Below are 13755 nucleotides of genomic sequence, written 5' to 3'. Positions count from 1 at the left end.
GTCCTCTCTACAGAAGACAACATCCTGTTGTCCTACTATGCCAATAATCTTCTGTATACTATCTCTGAAACTTTTAACCACTGAGCCATGGCCCAGTGTCAGCACTGGAGGTATCAAGTTAAGAGGCCATCCTGCTTACTTTTAGGGCATGAGATGAGCAGCTCTCTTTTAATTGTTTATTCATATTTTATGTACACTGGTGTTTTGATTGTACACGTCTGTATGAGTGTCAGATCCTCTGGAACAGGAGTTGCAGACATGAGCTGCCATGTGGGTGCTGGGAATTGAACCCGGGTCCATCTAGAGGAGAAGCTGGTGCTCTCAACCACTGAGCCATCTCTCCAGCCTGGATGAGCAGCTTGTAATCCCCAACCCAGTACCTATTTCTTCACTTGTGGTGTGCAAGCGTTACTCAAGGTTCCAATCAAGACACTGAGGCAAAAAGGCGCTTTCTGTGCAACAAGTTTATTAGCTGGTGAAGAAAAACTGGAGGGAGGGGGGAGGCAACCAGACCATGGACCAGTGCATGACTGGAGGAGGAATGTGTGAATTCGACTTGAATTATAATGTGGAGTCTTCTTGCCAGTCTCCATGACATACAGGATCTCTGTCCTGGTCAGCCATTCAGCCACCTGAAGAAATACAACTTCAGCCTGAACACAGACAATCCCAGAGCGAGGCAGCTGTGCGTCCTCTTGCTGGAGATATCAGAAATGTGTTCTCAAGGGTGCTGCAAGAGTGGTCATGGCTCAAGACAACCTGAGAAACATCTGTTGTCAAACAAAATATCACCAGCATGTGATAACCATAACACTGATCAACAACACAAATGCTGGTCCCTTTTTATAGCTCACAAAGTGAGCAACAGACAGCCTAAGGGGGAATTCTGGAAAAGACTTTTCCTTAGAGAACTTAAGAAGCAGTAGCTTTAATCCCCACAAAGCGCTCACAGATGTGAGAACTAAACCACAGCTGCCCGGTGGCAGGAGGCACAAATTTCTAAGTGCTCAAAATGAAAGACAATGTCTGCCAAAATAATATATAATTTGGAAAACTGTAAATTAGATATACGTAGATGTTGCCATGAAAGAATTTCCTTTCAAATACTAGTACTGGTTTTATACTTCTATCAATGCTGTCCTCATTTTCAACCAAATCAGATGAAACAGGTAAGACTAAACAGTTCCTACCCACCCCAGCATCTGGATTCAGCCTTTTGCATATTTCATGACATGTTGGTAGAAGTTGGAGAAGCTATTTAGGACCCACAGTAAACCAAGATACTTAATGTTAATGAAAGAGAAAACATTTATTTTTCTTCAAGTCTGATCAATACCACTTTAATGTAGAAGAGGCCATATTTATTTACAGGCTAATTAAGAATATGAAGCTCAACTTAACTAGCTATAATACATTTATCATATATCACCCTACATGTGAATCAATGTATTTTGCTTTAAAATGTGAAAACAACGTAAGCCCACTGCTGTGGGGAATATTCCAGCACCATGGACAGGTTGTGTTACTTGTAATTGTTCAATTCCAATCAACAGGCTCACAAACTCTTCATCTCTCTTAAATTTAATTTAACAATAATCCCTAGCCCAAATGTGGCATTTCCATTATGTTCAGAAAGAGAACCGCAAAAGACAATTTTGTACGTTAAGTGCATATACACTCAGGTTCTACTGAACAATTTCCCCTTTCTTTCATGTTTTCATTGTAATGGCGTTATAACAGCTTTCCCCCTACTTTTTGGCTTTGTTCAAGAAGATTCAGTGTTATACGGGCATCTTTCCCATGAATGTGAAGTATAAAAACTACTTTTCACTGAGTGCTTTGGGAAAAGTTTAAATACCCAGTTCATCCCTAAAGCCCACACACATTAAAATGAACTCCCAGCTAGGCCTGGGGAAGTGCCAGGATGCTCACAGCAGCACTTAGGCCACTGTGTTCTCACTTGCTTCCAAACCAGAAAGAAGCAGAGATGTAAAGGACACTGACCTGCAGAACCATCAACTACTCTTTCTAAGTATATATTGTAACCATCTCACCCAATCTCTCAGACGCAGCACACAAAAATGCCCATCCATTTTCTAAAACTCTTCTCACTCATTTATTGTGCAGATCTTGAAAAAATTCAAAGGGCTACAGCTTACATTTCCTAATAATTCAGTCATAGTATATAAGGCATATATTCTCTGGAAAGCAAAGGAAAAGAAAAAGGAAAAAAAAAAAAAGGGCCATGGTCGTTCCTAAGCAATGCTGAAAGACTATAGGAACAACATGGTTTCAGGTCAAAGCAAAAATGTTTTCAGATCTGTTACCATGGATAGTCTTAACCTAAATGAATACACTGGCCACCACCTACTTCAAAGATCTCAAGTCATGCATTGGAGTTTGTGTTTGGCATGGGAGGAATATACTGAGGAAAAAACAATCTTTCTCTTAAGAGGCCTAGCCTGTCAGGGGCAAACAATAATACTTGTTTATTCATTTGTACAACTGAAATACTATCCTTGTTTACAGGCAACGTTCCGCTACAAAGTATCTAGCTCAGCATCAGTAACAATATACCAAGTGCACTTCTAGTTACCAGTTAACATGGTGATATTGTTAAGAATGAAACCACCCACTGACCATAAATGAGCAACAGTTAAAAACTGAATTTATAAATAGCAAAATCACAAAATAAAGTATATACATTTTATAGATTTAACTTTGAACAAATATATAGTGCATCTGGGAAAAACAAACATATCAAGAAAGAAGATACTGCTATTCTAAAGCCTTGTATGTAGGCTTCTCCCATTTACTACTCCCTTAGGTGTAAATCCTTTAAAACAGTGACTTAGCAAAAATCATCACCACCTCTTTAAATACAGTATTTTGACTTTGCAATGGTCTGTAGATCAGGAAAGAGGGGAAGAGGCACTCTGTGCTTAGCTCTGATACAAGAGAACTAACATATTTACAGAGTTTGCTCACAAGTATTGCTTTAGTCAAACATGAACTGACGTGAAAACCAATACGGTCACTGTATCAAAGTATCTTTACTTCATCTTGCCCACCTTGGCTCCTGGCTTTTTAAATGATTGGCAAGTCAGGGATTTAAAGCAAACTGCTGTTTGAACACAATGTATTTCATGACATAGTAATATTTCCTGACTATCACAAGACAAAGCTTATGAACAACTCAAAATGTATAAAAACGTCTTTCGTGAATTCCAGAAATAAAGATTTGAGACTAGACATTCATAGTGTAATGCTCCAATATCATGCACACAGAGCAACATAATTGAGAACAGGTATTTTACACTCATCTGCGTTTCCTTTAAAAATCCAAAGTAAAATGCACAGTAGCTTTCCCAAAACTATTTCTAGTGCAGCATTGATTGATACAGGATTGCCTAAAGAAAACTATTTTGTACTGCAGTTGAATAAACTGGAGAGCAAACTCATCATAATAAATGATCATGAAGAATTAATTTAGACATCAGGAATTTACAATACACTTTTTTTAAAAACGTGGAACCAAATTTTTTAGTTGAGCAAAAATGTCAACCTAGATGTCTGCAATTCACTGAGTCAAATTCTGTCTTCTGAAATTCCACAGTTATCCTTAGGGAATATGTGATATCATTTACTCTGCTGTATTTAAAGGGTACTTAGAAAATTCCAGTTAGCACTGTCCTGTTAAATATGAAAAGGAACCAAATGAAACAGCATCCACTTGGCCCTTAAAAGCCTAGTAATACCCCTTTGGGAAACACATGCTTTGGTGCTTATATTCCAGGAAAATCAAAATTGCCTTCCATGCAATAACTAATTAAGGTATACCACAGAAAACAGGGGTTTATGCACTTAGAATTGTTCACACGAAGCCCTGAGGTTCCCGCCCTTCTCTAGGCAACACACAGCCTCCCTTGATCTTGTGCAGTCTTTACCACTGTCTTCCCTAGTGCCCCAAATTCCAAAGAGTCTGACAAACAGTGTGTCTGGGGATGGATTAGTAAGCCTTTTTATGATGCAGACTGTGCAGATCAGCTGCTCGGGCAGCACTGTCATCTACAGGGCTTTCACCCGAAGCCCCCATGTCCCCATTCTCATGTGTATCACTCACTGTCTTCTTATTATACCCTGTGAGAAAAGAACAGAAGAAAAAACAGGTATATTTGGCTGAAAATATGTTCAGTTTTATCATTTTACTGAAAAAAAAAATCATTGAAATTATTATGAGCAATATAAGACAAACTTAACACTGACTTGATCAAAATAATAATTTAAGGAATTTTTTCACCTTATATCAGATAGCAACACTGTATTAAAGTATTTTAAAGTATTAACTATTAAGGCTACCTGAAAGTTATAAAATAGATCTCTCCAGTTCTCTAATTTATTGAACTACATGTTAGTTGACTGCCAAACATTTAATCTGCTGGCAAGATAATATCTAGCTAAGCCAGGCATGGTGACATACTCCTTTAATCCCAGGTACAGGCAGTCAGATTGCTTTGAGTTGGAGGCCAGCCAGTTCTATAAAGCAAGTCCAGGACAGCCAAGGCTACACAGAAAAACACTGTCTTGAAATAAAATTAAAAAAAAAAAAACCAAAAAAAAAAAAACAAAAACAAAAAAAACCAGAAAGATAATATTAATTTACCTGAAAGATAATAGGGTTATAATAAATCTGATTGACTAGAGTACCCACTATGTAAGCTAAGAAAGATCTGTATACACGATAACCAACAGATGTATTTTAGTCAGGCATGATAGTACATGTCTGTCATCTCAGCACCGAGGAGGCTAAGGCAGGAAGAGCCCATGTTCAAGGACTGCATGGCCTACACAATCAGTCCCTGGCCAGCCTAGAAGTCATAGGAAGACCTCAACCCCCACCCCCCAAAAGACATACTTTTCATTATCTGGCTCAGTTATTAGTGATATGCCGTATGTGTATGTGGAACTTGAGGCATTATCAACACAGTTACACTAGAGTTTTCTTGCCTATCTTGTACTGTGAACTTGTACACACAACTTTGTAAGATCTCATATAGGTCATATGAAAAACACTGGATTGCTGAAGAAAGCAATTCAAAAGCTCATTACTTTATTGCCTTATTTAGGAATTACATCAATTAATATGTCCGTTCAGCTCATTACAAACTTATCGTTAGGAACCCAGTCTCAAGCTCATGGGGATTGATGCCATGTTCTATAAAACAATAATTTTCACTTAGGAGCTCATATTTTATTTCTGGCAATAATACTCTGAAGCAACAGACTGTAAAATTCAAAGATAATGGCCATCTAACTGAGGAATCATAAATTGTCAGTCATTCTTCCAAAAACGTTGGTAACCTTACTACTACAGTACTTGTTAAGACCAGCTCTTTTGTTCAGTATGCTGGGTCAGGGACATACACGTGTTCTGTTCAGCATGCTTGGTCAGTGACATATATGTGCTGTTTGGTCAGTGACATGTATGCACTCTGTTCAATATGCTGGGTCAGTGACATATGAGAACTTGCACATCATCAAATAGAATATTAAGAAGCACTGTACACAAACAACTGGCACTGGGACTTAGTCAAAGAACATTAAAAAAGAATAAGGATAAACAAGTGGGCTGGGCTTGCTTGTGCTGCATGCCTGTGACATCAGCACTTGGAGACTGAGGCAGGGAGACTGTACATTCAAAGCCAGCCCAGGATACTCAGTGGGAGCCTGTCTCAAAAATCAAACCAAAACAAGCAATATGCCCAAGAAATGACATTTAATTTTTTAAAAAGTTTTTGTAGATTTATCCCTAAATGTCAATTTTATCTAAAGATAAATTCTATCTAAAAAATTTAGATAAAGTTTATCTTAAAAAAAAAAACAGAACAAACAAACATGTTTTATCATGATATTATTAGGAAATGCTCCCCCATTCCGTGTGCCTTTCAAAAGGTCCCAGGGACTTCCAGACATTTAGCTATGATAATTTGGAAACCACTGCTCTACCCACGGAAAGTGCTAGCATACTTTTTTTGTAAGTACCAGACTGAAAGTTTTGAGGATCCTATCTCCTGACCTGGGCAATAATCACAGGCATCAGTTTAGCCACCAGTCCACAGTTCCTAAGCTCTAACTCCTTGTGTTATGACAGCAGAATCTGCACTGAGACAGACGACCTTAAGAGGTGTGTACTCGAAAGGGATGTTGGGTTTTGTTTCAAAGTCTAGAAAATTGGAATCTTCTTTACTTTTCAAGCATCTTAGCCAATATCAACTAGAAAATGTGTAAGCATACTGGAACATAATAAAACTGCAAGACAGACTATTCCTTTTGTTCTGCATCACTTAACTGTGTTAATGCAGAACACTGATGCTTTTACATTTAAAACATTATTAATAATCTGGGAGAGTGACAGAGAAACTCTGACTCAAACAAACAAACAAACAAAAAATAAACTGGGGCGCGGGGTGGGGGTTGGTGGCGCATGCCTTTAGTCCCAGAACTTGGAAGACAGTGGATAACAGATCTCTGAGTTCCAGGCTAGCCTGGTCTTCAGACTGAGTTCCAGGACAGCCAGGACTAAACAGAGAAACCCTGCCTCGAAAAACCAAAGAAAAAAATGGTTATGAATAATCAACACATCCATAATAAAATTTAGAATGATTTTTTTTACCTTGTAACACTTTTATTTCACCACCACTGTCTTTGCAACTAGCGCCAGGATTACCACCTCCTTCTAACTCATCAAGATACAAACGGTAGCGGTGTCCACTCTCATCTTCATACTCTACATTTTCATCATCAGAATCCACTTCAGGAGCCACGTAGACTACTTCAAATTCAATCTCTCCTCTCTAAAACAGGGATGAACACTGAAAGTCAAGTCACTGTGATCATCATCAACTCAGATTTCTCAGTCTTTGGAACAGGCAGGGAGAGGAGGAAGTTGCTAGTAGCAGGTGCAGGAGGCCATGATGGCCAGACCACTGCATGGATCTGCTTTACAAGGGAGTTCTTCTGATATTACAGTTCTTTCTACTGCTCAAAGCATACATTCACTTGAGACAAGGTCTCAAGGAGGCCAGGCTGGCCCTGAATCTGCACATAGCTGAGGATGAACTTCAACATCTGATCATCCCGCCTCCACCTCTTAGGAGAAGGGATTACAGGTATGTGTCATTATCCCTGGCCTGACCACAGTACTTTAAATTAGTATCTCTAAAATAAAAAGGATAGTTAAATTTAACAGAATCTTGGGATAAATGTTCAGTTTAAAGTCATCTTGAACTTTACCAGCAATTTTGCAAATCTATTTAAACTGATATTAAATAAACTTGTATATAATGATGTCAAACAAACTTTGCTAGTTCAAGAAATTGCTATGGCTTATTGTTATCCACTATGTTCTTTCCTCTTGAGATAGGACCCTATTCTGTGGCCTAAGATAACCTTCACCACGCCCACACTAGCTTCAAACTTGAAGCAATCTTCTTGCCTCAACCTTCCCAAACTGGTATTACAGGTGTGAGTTACTACACCCAGATTTTTAGTAAGGCTTAAACCTTTATTTTGAAACACTTTTTACTGAGACAACAGTTAATAAAGGTATTTATTTAGTAATAACAGTAATTACTATATTTATTACATAAAATTATAGCTTCTATCGATCCCTCCAGAGCATCCCATTCTAGTCTCTTCTCAAAAATAGAAGCATTGGTGAGTACTGAAGAGAACATGTATCTTTCCTCAGAGCATGAGCAAGCAAAGAAACAGCAATTTGGCTCTCAAGTCCTTACTCGTTTTACTATGCTAGGCTAGATGTAGTATTTTTACTGTTCTTTAATAACCGCTTTATGCTCAAACACAAAATTCTAAATCATTTTAAGTTAAAAAAAAAAAAGTTTCTAAGCTCTGTCATTTACTGAGACTACAACCACCACATCCTAGTCTTGTGTGAGTAACTCTGAAAATTACCACTTGTCTCCTCTCCAAAGAAAGTCTGCTGGTTTTGACTGCTACCCACTAAGTTAGTATCTTTGGTGCCCTACTTTCCTGTTGGCTCCCACCAAAAAATGTGCTGTAGGCTCTGTGCTTCTTTAACATTCACATCTGCCTACCTGCAGCTCCTTTACCACAGCTGCTAGTCATTCAGTTCTCATGCTACCAACATGTGGGCAAACTGAGCCCAGAGAACTCTAAGAGACGACAGTGGCATTCTTAGGTCTTTCTTATGAGATAATTAAATGACAGAAGTATCATAGCTATACAGAGTTTTAGAGACAAGACAGCTGTAAGCAAAATCATTTTAGTCATAACATCTAACTGAAATGATCCTCAGAATTCCTGTACCCTAATTTTCTTATTAAAAATAAATCAGCTGGGCTGGTTAAAAGATCTTGCTGCTCTTGCAGAGCACCCAAATAATTAAAAATAAAAACCACATGTCAAGGTAGACAGGTGATGTAGCGGTTTTCATGAAGCTCAAAAGCACATCCAGCTCACGGCCCACATGCATGTGTGCAGGGTGCCTATCACTGTGACTGAATACAAAATGTAAGCAGACTTAAAACACTGCAAGATTGCTTTTGCCTTTTTTTTTTAAAACTCCATTATGTGATTCCAAAGAGTAAGCTTTGTAGGTGACAATGCTGTGTCACAATATCAGAAGGCTGGAAATCTATACTAACACAAATTTCAGGCTTGATATAGAAGACCTTTCTAAAACAGCCATTATCTATAGGTCCTCCCTTTACTGAAGCTATTTTTAATTGACATGCAGGTGTTTCCTGCATCATGCAGAGCTAAGCTAATTATCTACACATTCACAATCAACTACAATTGTTCTACACTAATATATTACGTTGATGACCCCCTAACATCTCCACGCTTCACCAACACTGTTCTAATTCCCTTAACCCTACTCTCAGGGGAAATCAGTGGTCTTAAGTAAATGAGATAACAAATATGACTCTAAATATGGATTCTTACTCAAATTGATTTGCTATGCAACTCAGCAATCTTTTATTCTCTAAGAATTTCAGTTTAATTACTTTAATATTTATTATTATTATTATTACTTTCTAATATGTGTGTGTTTTGCCTGCATGAGTATCTGTGCCCATGGAAGATAGAAGAGGACATAGAATCGATTCTGGAATGGGAATTACAGATGAATATTAACTATCATGTGGTGCTGGGAATTGAACCTGGGTCGTCTGCAAGAGTAGCAAGTGCTGTTAGCCTCTGACCCATCTTTCCTGCCCAGCTTAATTACTTTAAATAAGACAAATGGGCTAGGAGAATTCTATTCCTATCCGTCTTTTCTCTGATGCCCTATACTGCTATGATGCATCTATCATTCATGATGCTTTTCTTAAGTACCTATCCTATTCTGAGCATCCACCTTACAGCTCCATCTCCACCAGGCAATGAGAAGGCTGTGCACAGAGGATTTATGTAGTTTGTTCACAGCTAAGTAGCTATGTAAAGAAGTAAACATAACTTTTTAGCAAATATCATCAAATGACAACTGTAACCTTCAAAGAAGAGAAACAAGTTCTATACCAGTTTTAATCACATAAAGAGAATTCACCTGCTGGGAAAGTATGGTTACAGCTTCTTTATGCTTTGTATCTCTTAGGTTAACTCCATTCACTGCCAGAATAGCATCCCCCACATGCAGCCCTCCACATCTATCCGCAGGCTGTCCTGGATGGATCTCAGAGATGAGAATGGGAACACCATGCTCCTTCCCACCCTGGCAATATCAAAGGAGGTAAGTTAGCAGATCATCTTAGACACAAGGTATTTTCTTTAAAACTCGTTTCAATAAGCAGAGTCTCTGAAAACATGGGTGAACTTTTACTTGCTACCAAAGGCGCATTGAAGTAAAAGTACCAAAGTAGCATATTCCTCTGAATACAATGTTTCTGATATTACAGACCCCAAAATTAAAACACCCCAAACAACTACAATAGCCTCATTTCTTTAGCATTAAAAACAGATTATATATTAGTGTTCCACAGTACTTCGTGCAATCCTGTGGGCACTTCCATAGAACTTTTGTCAAATCTAAATTATTATGTATTGTGATGGTTTGAATAACAGTGGCACCTATATGCTCATATATTTAAATGCTTAATGGAACTATCAGAGACCCTTAGAAGGACCTGGAGGTGTGACCTTGTCAGAGTAAGTGTGTTACTGGAGGTGAGCTTTGAGTTTTCAAAAGCCCAAGCCAGGCCCAGTGTATCTCTCTTGCTCTCCGCTAGAACTTCAGTGCCATGCATGCTGCCATGCTCCCCACCATAATAATGGATTAAACCTCTGAAACTGTAAGCAAGCCCCAATTCAATGTTTTCCTCTTTTTAAGAGTTGCCTTGGTCATGGTGTCTCTTCACAGAACTAGAACAGTGATTAAAACATGTATGATAAGACCAATTATTTTATGCATAACCAAGAAACTTTTTTTGAGACAGGGTCTCTCTATATAACTCTGGCTGTCCTGGAACTCAATATGTACAGAAGTGGCCTTCAACTCACAGATATCTACCTGGCCACGCTTCCCAAGTGCTGGAATTAAAGGGATGTGTCTCCACAACTGGCTTTAACTAAGATAATTTTCAGATTGCAACACAACTCTCTACTTCAGAAATATGTAATGTTGAATTAAAAATACAATAATTGGTAGCTGCCACTTTATATAGCTTGTACAGGTTATTTCTATTTAAAAATTTATATTATGTTTGTAGGGTTTTGTCTGCATATATGTCTTTGTATCCTGTTCATACCGGCTTCCAGTTGTACTGAAAATGTTAAACTGCACTTACTGAAGGAACATCTAAATTACGAAAGCTTTTTTATACACAAAAAGGCTATACATGTGCAAAAGTATTGCTGCCTAAATATTAATTTTTGAAAAATTAAAAAAAAATTTTAAAGTTTTGAAAAATTCAGTTGTTTTGAGTTATATCCAGAACACTTTGTTCCCCCAGATGATGTCCAACAAAGAAACCTGGTTCTACCAGACAATTGCCATAAAGAAACTGGAAGCACTACTTCTTACTGTAATTGAAATGCCAAGGCCTTCATGATCTTCCTTAAGGAGGAGAACTTTTCTAATTGGACCAACTCCCTGGCTTTTCTTCAAAGAGTCTTGATCCTTATCGCAGGGGAAAAAAGAAGAGAGTATTATTTAAACAACAAACCAAGTAGAACTCATGTTACATAACTTGCTTTTAGAATCATTTTTAATCTCCTGGCGTAGATATATAGCATAACAATTAAAAGAGATGAAAATGCTCTTCAGTAGATATGGTAAAATTTGTAAGTTTTTTCACCTTTTGTAAAATATTGATTATAAGGCATTATAAAATTACCAGGAACCAATCAATAAATAAGTATCTTCAAGTAATAAAGTAGTAACGATGTATCTTCACTAGAAAATATCTTAATGAATTCATATAAACGTTAAGTGATTTTTAGAATTGAGAATTTTTTCAGCTTGAATATTAATTACTTTTTATTCTCCAGTGTTCTAGAACCTACCTATTAAATAAAGTAGTTTATTCCATTAATTGTTTTTTGGCCTCCTTCGCCTTTTTTTCAGTTCAAACCTAAGATTGTTTTTGCATGTTAAGCAAACCCTTTTCACTGACCCACTCAGCTCTCTCTGTTATCTTTGATCTTTTTCTCTCTACAAAACTCTTAAGTATCTTCTACTAAGTTCTAAGTATCTTCCAATCTTTGACAAACCAAACCCCCAAACCTAAACCAAACAAAAAGAGTCCAACCCAATATCCTGTCAATCCTTCCCTGTCTTTTTTACTCACTATCTTTTACCCTCGACACATACCTACTTCCTTGCATCTAACATTACGTTGATCACTGTGATTAAGACTTTGTCCCTAGCCTGAAATTTTCTTTATGGTCACTAAGAATTCTGCAGAATCCAATGGACAATTTTTAATCACTATCCTATAAGAACCCTGCAGAAAGTTAGCAGGGGCAGTAAGTACCCACTCTGAAACCCACTCTGTTCCTGCTTCTTTTACACTACTTTCCCAGGTGATTTAAATATGACTGTCCCAAGTGTCTTTCTTTGTACCCTATCTTCTTCCACACCAAGTTTCCCTCCTGGCCTCCTATTTGAGTTTAGTCCTCACATGCGTCCCTTGGCTACTGACTTCCATGATTTCAATTATACCAAATGAATTTAGCTTCCCTAATATTTCTCCAACTCAAGACTTCTTTCCTGAGTTCCATTCATGAACTAACCTGGATGGATTTCTTAGATGTCACACCAGCATCTCAAACACTGCTTGTCTAGAACTGATGTCACCTCCCCCACATTGACCTTCATTTTCTTGTACTTCTTTAATCAGTAAAATCCAAAGCAAATCTCAGACTCTTCTTCTTCACTCACTTCCTTAGCTAGTAGTTGAGAAGAACCAGCTCAGTCAAGCACCTCAGTCTAATTTCTTAAGGCTACCCTTCCTTTCCAGTGTTACTTCCCAGGCTTTTCTCATTTCCCCCTTGGATCACCGCTGTCTTTCTGACTGAGGTAGCTGGACACATTACCACACTAGTATGTTCACTCTTTTCTGAGACTGATACTCTCACCAAGGACCATGCATGGAGAACCTAGAACCCATGCACTACTTTACTTAAAAGGTTCATAACTATCAGAGTAAGTAACTTAAGACGGCTATATTTAATGTAAAATAACTCTGGTCTTCTGGATTCTAGCTGACTAGTAGGCGGATGTCACAAAGCTGTTTGAGTATGCTTTATCATGCTGATGTACTGCCACACCAACCATTGTGTTCCTTCACATAGCCTGTTTCTTAGACGTACTGGACCTCGAAGTAAACTAAGAGCATTGGGCCCTAGAAGAAAATGGCATACTATACGCTGTGACCCTGATCTTCATTATATGATATTAATTCTCTTTATAAAAACTTTTGTGGAGGCCACAGATTATTTTGCTGTTTAAAGCTGCGGTCGTTGGAATGAGACTGGCACACATATGTGAATGCTTGGTTTCCAACTGGCAGACGATAAAGAAAGGGTTAAGAGGTGTGGCCCTCCCTCCCTCCCTCCCTCCCGCCCTCCCTCCCGCCCTCCCTCCCTCCCGCCCTCCCTCTCTGCTTGCTGTCTACAGATCAGGATGTAAGCTCTTAGCTACTTCTCGAGTGCTATGCTTGCCTGCCTGCCTACCTGCCATCATGCTTCCCATCATGGTATTCATGGACTAACCCTCTGAAACTGTAAGCAAGCCCCAATTAAATGCTTCCTTTTAATAAGATGCTTTGGACATAGTGCTTCAGCACAGCAACAGAACAGTAACTAACATAAAGGTCATGTTCAACTGGTATTAAAATATGTGAACCACTGGGGAAAACTCTGCTTTACATACTAACCTGTTACAGGTAAGGTCAGTGTTATCAAGTACAACTTAATAAGGATTTACCAAAGCTCTTGTACAATGATGGCTATGGAACAGAAAAGTGCATACAGACCTCAAGTTACATTCTAATTTAAGACCAAATACCTGTAAATGTTACTTCAGGTTCTATATTTGGATGTACGTGCCAAAAATTCCCTTGAAAACTTCTCCCAAATACACCTTAACACAGGTAAGTTTTTAACAATTAAACATGCCCAATCATTATACAGGAAAAAAACTGAAGTATGATCCGAAGTGCAAGCAATATGTTTGCTAAGACAGGGCTCACTGTCTGAAGAAACACCACT

At 38.3% G+C, this 13755-nt stretch overlaps 1 protein-coding gene across 2 annotated transcripts in view; it reads right to left on the bottom strand.

The window, feature by feature from the left end:
* Positions 1-449: 449 nt before the first annotated feature.
* The window catches only part of Gopc (golgi associated PDZ and coiled-coil motif containing), a 39364-nt gene continuing 26058 nt past the window's right edge, over positions 450-13755 (bottom strand). For both annotated transcript variants that reach the window (XM_060373501.1, XM_060373502.1), the window contains 4 exons: positions 11066-11161; positions 9593-9757; positions 6674-6854; positions 450-4140 (listed from right to left, as the gene is read on the bottom strand). In XM_060373501.1, the coding sequence (XP_060229484.1) occupies positions 4010-4140; positions 6674-6854; positions 9593-9757; positions 11066-11161 (573 nt within the window). In that variant the 3' untranslated portion in view covers positions 450-4009. The remainder of the gene's footprint in view (positions 4141-6673; positions 6855-9592; positions 9758-11065; positions 11162-13755) is intronic.

Source organism: Meriones unguiculatus, chromosome 20 (assembly GCF_030254825.1).
Source record: "Meriones unguiculatus strain TT.TT164.6M chromosome 20, Bangor_MerUng_6.1, whole genome shotgun sequence".
In the NCBI taxonomy this organism is placed as follows: Eukaryota; Metazoa; Chordata; class Mammalia; order Rodentia; family Muridae; genus Meriones; species Meriones unguiculatus.
Note: the sequence above shows the minus strand (reverse complement) of the source record. Positions and strands in the feature narration are given on the sequence as shown.